Below are 12,444 nucleotides of genomic sequence, written 5' to 3'. Positions count from 1 at the left end.
TGTGAGAGCATGGAATGCGTTGCCAGCAGCAGTTGTGGAGGCAGGGTCATTGGGGACATTTAAGAGACTCCTGGACATGCATATGGTCACAGAAATTTGAGGGTGCGTACATGAGGATCAGTGGTTGGCACAACATTGTGGGCTGAAGGGCCTGTCCTGTGCTGTACTGTTCTATGTTCTATAAACGTTTTGGCACAAAATGTCTGGTGAATGAACCTAAAGGACCCTATACAGACAACAAGCAAAACAAATGTCATTTACAAAATATCATGCAAGGACTGTAACAAACACTGTCATTCAGGCAGAAAACTAGCCACCAGGATCCATGAACATCCACTCACCACAAAAAGACATGACCCACTATCACAGGTATTCTCACAGATGAAGAATGACACCACTTTGACTGGGACAACACATCCATCCTAGGCCAGGCTAAACAGAGACACGCACGGGAATTCCTAGAAGCATGGCATTCTAACCGGAACTCCATCACTACACATACCGATTTGGACCCATCTACCATCCTCTGAGGAAAAAAAACAGAAAATGATATCACCCACCCAAAGAAACCATGACATAAATAGAAAGCAGGATAAAACACCAGCGCTTCATCGGAGGCTCACTGATGTCACCTAGCATGGTGACGAAACATCTGAAAACAAACCTTCCAGCTCAGCGAGCAAACTTACACCCAGCCTAGCCATATTGTCAGGAGAGCCTGTTGTCTTGCAGCATGCATGGCAACTTCTACCATTGGCTATCTCCTTCTCTGGAATCATCCTGGGCATCAAAAAAGTAGGAGGTACGGTTAAGGACTGTATAGACGCACATCTCCCTGCCCTGTTACCAACATGCCCAGCATTCCAAGATATTTGTCAAGGAATCTTGCATCATTAAAAAAGCCAACCTTCAATGCAGAAACATGTGGCTGAGATGAAAAGGTCTTTTTAAAGCATAAGACACTATTCTCAAAGGCAGGTGTTCGATGTGTGGGAATGACCCGCACTGCTTTCAGCATTTTTCTGTTTAGGATTTAATTTCCCTGCATGATTGAAGCTAGAAGAATAATTTTAATATTGTAATATATTGTGATATATGCAAGTATTTTGAATATGATAACACAATATTTCTTCTGTAGATGTGAACTGGGGGTCCTCCACACAGGCTTTGACTTACTTGATTGCCTTACAACATGCCATTCGGCTGACTGGAGTAGAGGACCACGTGAAAAATTTCAGGTAATTGCTAAACTCAAATCAGCAAAGCTTGCATAGTTAGTGATGTCCATCGTCATAGAACATAGAACACTACAGCGCAGAATAGGCCCTTCGGCCCTCGATGTTGCACCAACCTGTGAACTATTCTCAGCTGGTCCCCCTACACTATCCCGTCATCATCCATGTGCTTATCTAAGGATTGTTTAAATCCCCCTAATGTGGCTGAGTTGACTATATTAGCAGGTAGGGCATTGCACACCCTTACCACTCTCTGCGGAAACCTGTCTTAAATCTATCACCCCCTCAATTTGTAGTTATGCCCCCTCATACAAGCTGATATCATTATCCTAGGAAAAAGACTTTCATTTGTCTATCCTATCTAATCCTCTGATCATCTTGTGTGTCACTATCAAATCCCCTCTTAGCTGCCACCTTTCCAATGAGAACAGACCCAAGTGTCTCAGCCGTTCCTCAAAGACCTTCCCTCCAGACCAGGCAACATCCTGGTAAATCTCCTCTGCACCTTTTTCCAATGCTTCCACATCCTTCCCGAAATATGGGGACAAGAACTGTACACAATATTCCAAGTGTGGCCACATTAGCGTTCTGTATAGTTGTAGCATGATATTGCGGCTCTGGAACTCAATCCCTCTACCAATGAAATGAAACACCCCGTATGCTGCCTTAACAGCACTGTCAACCTGGGTGGCAACTTTCTGGGATCTATGTACATGGACACCAAGATCCCTCTGCACATCCACACTACCAAGAATCTTTCCACTGACCCAGGATTCTGCCTTCCTGTTATTCTTCCCAAAATGCATCACCTCACGTTTAGCTGCATTGAACTCCATTTGCCATCTCTCAGCCCAATTCTGCAGTTTATCAAAGTCCCCCTGCAACCTGTAACATTCTTCCACACTGTCCACTACGCCACTGACTTTAATGTCGCCTGCAAATTTACTAATCCATCCACCTATGCCTGCTTCTAAGTCATTTATAAAAATGACAAACAGCAGTGGTCCCAAAACAGATCCAAGTAACTGGACTCCAGGCTGAATATTTTCCGTCAACCACCACTCGCTGCCTTCTTTCAGAAAGACAGTTTCTAATCCAAACTGCTAAATCGCCCTCAATTCCATGCCTCTGCATTTTCTCCAATAGCCTACCATGTGGAACCTTATCAAAGGCTTTACTGAAGTCCATGTATACCATATCATCTGCCCTACCCTCATCTACATGTTTGGTCACCTTCTCAAAAAACTCAATGAGGTTTGTGAGACACAACCTGCCCTTGACCAAAACCATGTTGACGATCTGAAATCAAATTGTTGCTTGCTAGATAATTATAAATCTTATCTCGTATAATCCTTTCCAAAACCTTTCCTACAACAGAAGTAAGGCTCACTCGTCTTTAATTACCTGGGTCATCTCTACTGCCCTTCTTGAACAAGGGCACAATATTTGCAATCCTCCAGTCCTCGGGTACTAAACCTGTAGACGACGACGACTCAAAGATCAAAGCCAAAGGCTCTGCTATCTCCTCCTTAGCTTCCCAGAGAATCCTCGGATAAATCCCATCCGGCCCAGGGGACTTGTCTACTTTCACTTCTTCTAGAATTGATAACACCTGTGTGTAACTAACCTCGATCCTTTCTAGTCTAATATCTCATACCTCATTCTTCTCTTCTACAACATTCTCATTTTCTTCAGTGAAAACCAATAAGAAATGTTGGTTTAGCACCTCTCCGATCTCCACAGGGTCCACACTAAACTTCCCACTTCTGCCTTCTAAGGAATTCTTTAGCAAAGACTAAAACTTACAATGGTATTCACATTTCAAAATGATCTGGTACGCAAGTTTTGAATTTGAAACAATTCATGGGGAGTACTGGGCACAGACCCACATCTAATATAGGACAGTTGATTATTATATTGAGTTACTTTGCTACTTCACATTGCATCAGAAATTATAATTGAGAAAGTTATACAAAAATATTAGCTTTAAGTCTACTGTTGTACATGACCAAGCTGCCTTTGTTTTGATTTCTTAATTTGTACATGGAATTTGGGAATGGTCATCAGAAGTTAGGACTGAGTGTTACATTTAATTGTTTTGTGAGCTAGTGATGGTGAGCCACTGGTACTGCATGGCCGCTGTGCATGTGGTAATATATAATACTGTTATATCGGCAATTCACTGACCTTGACCAAGGGATAATAGTTTCCGCTCAAGATGGTGTGTGACTTAGAGAGGAACTTAGTGGTGTTTTCATGTATCTGCTGCTCTTTCTCTTCTAGATGGTCGAGATCAGTGGTTTGGAGGGTGAGCTCAAAGGAACATTGACATGTTGTGCAGTGGTCCATTTTGTGCACAGTACACACCACAACCACTGTGTGCTGATGGTTTAGGGAGGGAGTAAATGCAAGGGACAAGAGTAGGCCATTTGGACTCATGACCTGTTTAGTTATTCAATAAAATCATGACTGGTCTGATTGTGACCTCGTGTGCATTCCTACCAACCCCTGATAACCTTCCAACCCCTGGCTTAATAAGAATTTATCTACCTCAACCTTGGAAGTATTCAAGGACCTTCCATACACTTTTCAGGAAAAGTTTCAAAGGTTCACAACATTCAAAAGAAATTTAACACCTTGCAGTTTTAAATGGGTGGCACCTTATTTTTAGGTGACCCCTAGTTATTGATTCTCCCACAAGAAAATTACTTTGTACATCCATGTCGAGATCGCTCAGCTCTTGCATGTTCCAATCAATCTGTCACTTATTCATCCAGAATTTAGTGAATAAATCTGTCCAACATTTCTCATAAGATAGCCACCCATCCCTTCTCTGAGCTCCTTCCTTGAAGAAGGTGACCAATCTTTTACACACCACTCCAGATGTGTAAATGTCTGTACTTTTGTATTGAATTCTCCTCACAGTAAACAATGTGCTATTAACTTTCCTATTTACTTGCTGTCCTTGTATATTGGCATCATTTGATTCATGCACCAGGACGCCCAGTTCCCTTTGTACCTCTGAGCTCCGCAATCTCTCATCGTTTAGGTAATTTTGGCAGGAAGAGTGGAAACGTTATCAGTTTTATATTTTCCAATATTATGTTCCATTCCCTGGATCTTTGCCCACTCATTCAACCTATATCTGTTTTTATAACTGCCTTATGTCATCTTCACAACTTAGTTTCCTCCATATCTTGGTATCATCGACAGATTTGGCATCTGTCCCATCTTCCTCTTCAAGCCATTTATATAAACTGTAATGAGGTCCCAGCACTGATTTCCTGTACCACATCACTCATTACAACTTGCCAACTTGGAAAAAGGCCCATTAATGTTTACTCTGCCTGTTGGCCTGCTAACCTATTCCTATTGATATACTAACCATTACCATTTTTCTCTACAATAACCTTTGTGCAACACCTTATCAAATGCCATCCGGAAATCTGAATACAGTATATTCACTGGTTCCCTTCATAGCACGTTGTGTTACTACAAAATGGCTCCTATATATTGGTTAAATATGAAGTTCCTTTTATTTAAAACCATGTTGACTCTGCTGGATTTACCTTGAATATTTTGAATTGTAATTCCTTCTAATACTTTCCCTTTGGTTGGATGTTAGGCTGATTGGCCTGTAGTTTCCTCCTTGTTCCCCCACCCTTTTTTAAGCATAAAGCTGTATTTGTTAATCTTCCAATCTAATGGGCATTGCCCCAATCAAAGGATTTTATAAAATTCAAACCTATGGCATCACCTACTCATGAGCAACTGCTTTGAAAATGAGGTCCATCAAGACCCAGATACATATCAGTTTGTAGTTCCAGCAATTTACTGAGTACAATTTCTATGGTGATCCTAATTTTCCTGAGTTCCTTCCTCCCTTCCATTCTCTGATTATAGAGCTGCTTCTGGGGCATTAGAACTATCGTCTGTAGTGAAAACTGATGTGAGTTACACAGCATTTTATATGACTGGTCTAGTTCTCAGTTTTTGGTCAGTGGCAAATCCCAGGATATTGGTGTAGATTCAGCAAAAGTAATGTCAGTGAAGGATGCTGATTGGATTCTGTCTTGTTGGAGCTGATCACCGTCAATCATTTGTGTAGCATGCATGTTACTTACCACTTACAAGTCTGAGACTGAATTTTGTTCTGAACCTGCAACCTGTAAACGTGGATTGCTTTAGTTGCTGAGGAGTTATTAATGGTTCTGAAGATTACAATTAGCAGTGAGCACCTTTTCGATCTGACTAGATGAAAGATCATTTAAGGGAACAGCTGAAGATGAAGCGTTAGCGTGAAGAACACCAGCAATGTTGTGTTGGAGATGACCGACTTCCAATAATCATGACCATCTTGTTTTTGGTAGGCCTGGCTCTAGCGAGGGAAGAGTGTGTTCCCAATTCTGTTTACTTCTGATTTTTGAAGGCACCTTGATTTAATATGATCAGTCAAATGCTGCTATGACATAAAGGCTGGTACTCCTACCTTGCCTTGGTCTTTGGCTCTTTTGTTTATGTTTGGACTCGGGTTGCAATGAGATCTGAAGCTGAATGGTGTTTTTTAGAATCCAAGCTGAACATTAAAGAGTTATTGGTGAATTTTGTTTACTTTATTCTTGGGGTTATTCTGTATTTCTTGAAGATGGTGGTCATGGGCTTGGAAGGTACTGTCAAAGGAGTTTTTGAATTGCTGAAATGTATCTCGTAGATGGTATACACTGCTATTGAGTGTCAGTGATGGAGGGAGTGAAAATTGGAGGTCAAGCTCTTTTGTCATAGATGATGCCAAACATCTTGAATGTAGGAGGTGCAATTGTATGTTCCATCATACTCCTGTCGATTTGGACAGGCCATGGGAGTTTGGAGGTATATTCCAAAGAATTCCCAGCTTCTGACCTGCTGTTGTAACAGCAATGTTTATAGATTGGCCAGTTCAGTTTTTTGTGATAGGTAAGCCACAAACTGAGGGAATGCTGTTGAATATTTGAGTGAGAAGGTGTTCTCTCATTGAGAATAGTCGATGCATACTACTAGTACTTGTTACTTGCAGCTTGTCAGTCAAACCTGAATGCTGTTCAGATCTTTCTGCATGTGGGCAGTATCTGAGAAATCAAATGATACTGAACACTGATCATCATCAAATACATAAGTCAGTCTTCCAACCATTGACTCCATCTAAACTTCTCGCCACCTCAGAACGGCAGCCAACATCAAAGACTCCTCCCACTCCAGTTATGATCTCCTTCCAACTTCTTCCTTAAGGTGGAAGATACAAATGTTTTGACACATGTACCAACAGATTCAAAAACAGCTTCTTCCCTGCTGTTATTAGACTGCTGAATGGACTTCTCAAATATCAAATCTAATGATTATCTTGCTTTCTGTGCACCTTCCTTGCAGCTGTAACTTTGTATCTATCACTCAGTTCAATCACCCTGTAATCTTTTGTATGGCATGATCTGCCAGCACTGCATGCAAAACAAGACTTTTCACTGTACCTACGGACTTGTGACAATAATAACTCAAATCAAATGAAACACTCACTCCCACATATGATGGATTGAGGTAACTAAAAGTAGTGGCCTAGAACACTATTTTGAGGATTTCCTGTAGAGATGTCCTGGAGCTGAAATAGTTAACATCCTACAATGACAACAGTCTTCCCTTGTGCTGTGTATGATTCTAACCAATATGGAGTTTTTCCCCTTGATCCCAATGTCACACAGGTTTTTCAAAATTTGATGGTACGCTTGGTCAAATGCTCTATTCTCCTCTGCTTCAGAATTTAGTTTCTTTTTTTTAATGTTTCAACCAAACTGGTAATGGGATCTGCGACTGAGTGCCAGCTGAGAACCTAAACCTCGCCTTGGCAAGCAGCTAACTGATGAGTAAGAGCTACTGAGTGCTATTGGCAGCCGGTGCCATTATTTTTCAGTTTGAGAGTTCACTGAGGTTGTTGACTTGCTCGCTGAGCTGGGAAGTTTGATCGCGGATATTTTGTCACCATTTGTGGTAACCTCATCAGTGTGTCTCTGCTGAAGCACTGGAGTTCTGTCCGACTTGCTATATCGGTGCCTCGGTCTGCTGGGGTTGGTGGTGTAATTTCCGGTTTTGTTTCTTAGTGGTTGGTATGAGGTCGAACTCTACGTGTTTCTTAATGGAGTTTCTGGTTGAGTGCCAGGTTCCAGGACTTCCCGTTGCTTGTCTGTGTTTGGCTTGTCCTAGGATGGGAACTTCACTGATGGGCCAATAATAATGTGAATTGGTTTTTCATGCTTTTTGTGGGCACATTGTACCTGGGCAATTTTTAATTTACAGAAAATGATGGACTCATTTAGGTCGTTGGGCATGTATGGAGAGCAAATGTTAATCTTAGAGGAGGATACTTCAACATGTTACATGGATATAGTCAAACAAAAACTTAGACTGAGTCACAAGATATATTAGGGCAGGTCATGGAAGTATGCTTATTCTTGGAGGGGTGTATTGAAGGAGGAGGGATGGTGTAGCGTTTTGGCCTTTGTAGCCAATGGACAATGCAGCCGAAAAGGCGAAAGTTGGTGAGAGTATGAAGATTCAGGAGCGTTCGCAAGGCTAGAGGCGGTCACCGATGTGGGAGAGGGTAGGTCCCCTATGCTTCGACCTATTTAATGAAATTTTACAAATCCAGTCTACGTATTAATGTATCACAGGATTCACTGCACATGTCATCCCTCAGTCACACTCTGTTTTTCTCCTGCAGGCCCCAATGCCTACTGATGACAGGTGCTCCACCGTCCCGTCCAGCCTTGCTCCATTTAGTTCATGCCTTCACCAAAAATGTTGGACTGGTGGTCTGCGGGCATGTTCACACGGTGAGTTCAGGATGTCACCACCTGGTTTTGTTTTCAATTAAAGCAGATTTTCAGATCTTAATGGTTTGCTGTCAGTGAGTGAATGCCAAGCCATACAGTAGTCATAAGCCTTTACTTTATATGTTGAAATTATTTTTGTGATCAAATCATAGGATGAGCCAATGGTGTTGGAGGTCACATAATGGTATACGCAGAGAATTGGCTAATGGGCAGGGAACAGAAGGGAGATGAGGAGTTCTTTTGCAGGTTAGTGTGACCAGTGGAGTTCCACAGGGATCAGTGATGGGACCACAACTGTATACAATATATATTAGTGACTGGATATAAGTTTGCTGAGCTGGAAGGTTTGTTTTCAGATGTTTTGTCACCATAACTAGTGAGCCTCCAGTGAAGAACTGGTGGTATGGCCTGGTTTTTATTTAGTGTTTAGGTTTCCTTGGGTTGGTGATGTCATTTCCTGTTCTTTTTCTCAGATATGTTAAATGGGATCCAAGTCAATGTGTTTGTTGATAGAGTTCCGGTTGGAATGCCATGCTTCTAGTAATTCTTGTGTGTTTTTCTGTTTGGCTTGTCCTAGGATGGATGTGTTGTCCCAGTCAAAGTGGTGTCCTCCTTTATCATCTGTATGTAAGGATACTAGTGAGAGAGGGTCATGTCATTTTGTGGCTAGTTGATGTTCATGTATCCTGGTGGCTAGTTTTCTGCCTGTTTGTCCAATGTAGTGTTTGTTACAGTCCTTGCACGGTATTTTGTAAATGACATTAGTTTTGTTTGTTGTCTGTATAGGGTCTTTCAAGTTCATTAGCTGCTGTTTTAGTGTGTTGGTTGATTTGTGGGCTACCATGATGCCACAGGGTCTGAGTAGTCTGGTAGTCATTTCCAAGATGTCTTTGATGTAGGGGAGAGTGGCTAGGGTTTCTGGATGTGCTTTATCTGCTTGTTGGGTTTGTTGCTGAGACATTGGCGGATTGTGTTCAATGGGTGCCCATTCTTTTTGAATACACAGTATAGGTGATTTTCCTCTATGCAGCAGTCTGTGGTGGCTCATTGAAATAATGTTCTAATGCAAGTTCGTTTGTGGACTTTGGAATGATTGCTTCAGTATTTGGTCTGTATGTGTTGTTTTCCTGTCGATGCTGATTTGAAGAATATTAGTGACTTGAAGGGAGAAAGTGACTGTACTGTTGTCAAATTTGCAGATGATGCAAAAATAGATGGAAAGGCAAAATGTGATATGGATACAAACATTTTATAGAGATATTGTAATAGGATAAGTTGGCAAAAGGAGTTTAATGTGGGAAAGTGTGAAGTTTTGCATTTTGGAAGAGAGTATAAAGAACAAATAATTATTTAAATAGAGAAAATCTACAGAATACTGCAACACAAAGGGACTTGGGGTTACTTACAAAACAGAAAGCTAGCACATATCTGCAGCAGGTAATCAGGAAGCTGAATGATATGTTGGACTTTATTTCAAGGAGGTTGGAGTAAAAGAGTAGGAAAGTCTTGCTGCAACTGGGGAGACCACATCTGGAGTACTGTGGGCAGTTTGGTCCCCTTAATTGAAGCATTATGTTATTTCATTGGAGTTAGTTCAGAGAAGGTTCATGAGGTTGATCCCTGGTATGGATGGATTGCCTTGAGCAAAGGCTGAAATGTTTGGAACTCTACACATTGGAATTTAAGAATGAGAGGTGATCCCTTTGGAAACTTAGGATTCTTAAAACGCTTGAGAGGGTAAATACTGAGAAGGTGTTTCCCCTCCATGGGAGAGTTCAGGAACAGAGGACATAGTCTCAGGATAAAGGAGCTTCTTTAAGACTAAGGGGAAGAGGAATTTCTTTTGAGGGTTGAGGGTCTTTGGAATTCCTTGCCACGGAGCTGTGGGGGCAGAGTGCTTCTTATATCTAAGGCTGAGAAGGATGGATTATTGATCAACAGGTGAATCAAGGGTGATGTGGGAAAGGCAGGAAAGTGAACATGAGGGTTATAGGATCACCCATGACCTTAGTGTTAATTTCAGAATGCATCCAGTTTATGTTGGCATTCTGGTGCTTTTTCCCCAGGTTTGTCAAGATTTCATTTTGTCTGCTTACAATTTGTATATAAATTGCCAGTTTCATATTTGCCAGTTTCCTTCACAATATTCAAAGATTTCATCTACTGTCTGCCACTTAAATTTCTTCCTGTCCCATTCTGTGGCTTTGTCTAACTACTTATGCAAAAGTTTTAAATAAATTTGCATTTGTTTTCTAAACAGCTGCATTGTTTATAAAGCAGGGGACGTTGGCATGTATAAGTCTGGAGAATACACCTTCCTGGCTGTAGAATTCAGAAACCCAACGTTTCTGTTATCACTAGAGTTAATTTTCTGGCCTAGTGTTTGTCCAGCGTCATCCTAGCATTGCTGATGGTCAACCCCACTGACTCCATGAGCTGTCCACTCCTTTCCATTCTGCATGCATTCGGAACAATGGTTTCCTCATGTCTGCTATAACTTCAAATTTGCTTGTTCATTTAAGGTTTTGATTAACTGACGCCAGCTCATTTTGTGACAAACTCAAGATTTCTGAGCTAATATTTAGAAATGTTCCCTTAATTTTTTAAAAACTGTTTGCAGTTTAATGAAAGCAACATATTCGTTCCTGTTAGGGACCACGTCGACAAGCTTTAAAGGAAATTGCAACTGATCAGGCGAAATACCAACGGTGGTTAATAAAAAATAAAATGAAAGCCTTCTACGCGCCGGTATATGCAGAAGATTTACGTGAGGGGACACAATTTTTGCTTCAGGTAAGAGATTTTTGTATATTAACAGCTCTGTTTCTGGGAAGGTTTTTTTTTGACCATGGGGTTTTATGTTCACTCACTCTTGGGTGAATACTTCTGGTGAATCAGGGACGGAAATCCAAAAGTGCTTGTTACTGGTTTCCCTCCAAACTGATGCTTTAATTTGGGTTATGAATTAGAGCATTTTAAGTAGTCATTTTGTGAAAGACTCCATTCAGCTGCGATTTAAAGGTAAACTAAAAGCTAAACACCAGAGAGAAACTGATTAAAGCAAAATTCAACTGAGCTTTTCACCTTCCAACATTTAAAAAATTTTGAATTTGCACCGTGGGCGGCACGGTGGAACAGTGGTTAGCACTGCTGCCTCACAGCGCCAGAGACCCGGGTTCAATTCCTGCCTCAGGCAACTGACTGTGTGGAGTTTGCACATTCTCCCCGTGTCTGCGTGGGTTTCCTCCGGGTGCTCCGGTTTCCTCCCACAGTCCAAAGATGTGCAGGTCAGGTGAATTGGCCATACTAAATTACACCGTAGTGTTAGGTAAGGGGTAAAGGTAGGGGTAATGGTGGGTTGCGCTTCGGCGGGGCGGTGTGGACTTGTTGGGCCGAAGGGCCTGTTTCCACACTAAGTAATCTAATCTAATCTAAACTAATCTAATCTAATATTGTGCAATTGTTGAATTTGTAAACACACTTTCTTTACTTAACCTCATGCAATATTTCTCCAAGGTCATCAGGCTCATGAATTTTCTTGTCTCCATTTGTGGGCCCATTGGTTTGAAAGGTGCAGTGATAGTTTGGTATTTTCTTTTTTGAAGTGTGAATATTTCCAAAGTAAGATTGACCCTAGTTATTAGCTCCTTTTGCAACTTCCCAGCTAAGTGAGGTTTTTTCCCCCCGAGGGTAGTAGCTGTTATAATTTCAGGGACTGGTGGCAGTTACACTCCGCACTAACTTACTTTTAAACAAACTCTTTTGAAGTTCCAGCAGCAGCTCCTCTTCCTCTCCACCACCCCACCCACAAAAAAGGAAAAAAAATTGATCTCCTAATGAAGAAAGGGTGTGGTTTTAAAAGAAAGAAATTGAAAGTAGTTTTCCCATGGTGCGATGATTGGCACTTGCCAACTGAGTCAAGAAGTGAACCAGCTGGGCCTGTGTCGCACTGTTCATTGTCTAGAAGAAACCGAACAGCTGCTTTAAATATAGGATGTCAGACTTTTAAAACACCTAAAAGAACAACTTTACATTTTGAGTAATTTTCAAAGTAAACCCAGATGATTTATTTGGTGCAAAAAACTCAGTGACTGGATGGATTGATAATACAATGAAATATTTAGGCAGTAATTTTCACAAATTCAGTTCTCAAATTCAATAGGCATTTGAGAACTATGTAGTTTCAAATAAACTAAACAATGAACATTTTCATGTTTTCCTCCTTTTCTCGCTGCCTCTTCTTTCCTGCTCTTCCTCTCTTTCCTGCTCTTTCTCTCTCTCCCCCCCTCGTGTTCTCTCTCTCCCCCCCTCGTGTTCTCTCTCTCCCCCCCTCGTGTTCTCTCTCTCCCCCC

General features: G+C 41.4%; 1 protein-coding gene across 3 annotated transcripts in view; it reads left to right on the top strand.

The window, feature by feature from the left end:
• The window catches only part of slc12a2 (solute carrier family 12 member 2), a 223,177-nt gene that overhangs the window by 176,877 nt on the left and 33,856 nt on the right, over nucleotides 1-12,444 (top strand). For all 3 annotated transcript variants that reach the window (XM_043718081.1, XM_043718096.1, XM_043718088.1), the window contains exons 15-17: nucleotides 1,139-1,238; nucleotides 7,981-8,092; nucleotides 10,745-10,885. In XM_043718081.1, coding sequence (XP_043574016.1) covers nucleotides 1,139-1,238; nucleotides 7,981-8,092; nucleotides 10,745-10,885 — 353 coding nt within the window. The remainder of the gene's footprint in view (nucleotides 1-1,138; nucleotides 1,239-7,980; nucleotides 8,093-10,744; nucleotides 10,886-12,444) is intronic.

This window comes from Chiloscyllium plagiosum, chromosome 2 (assembly GCF_004010195.1).
Source record: "Chiloscyllium plagiosum isolate BGI_BamShark_2017 chromosome 2, ASM401019v2, whole genome shotgun sequence".
In the NCBI taxonomy this organism is placed as follows: Eukaryota; Metazoa; Chordata; class Chondrichthyes; order Orectolobiformes; family Hemiscylliidae; genus Chiloscyllium; species Chiloscyllium plagiosum.
This window is presented reverse-complemented; position numbering and strand designations above follow the sequence as displayed.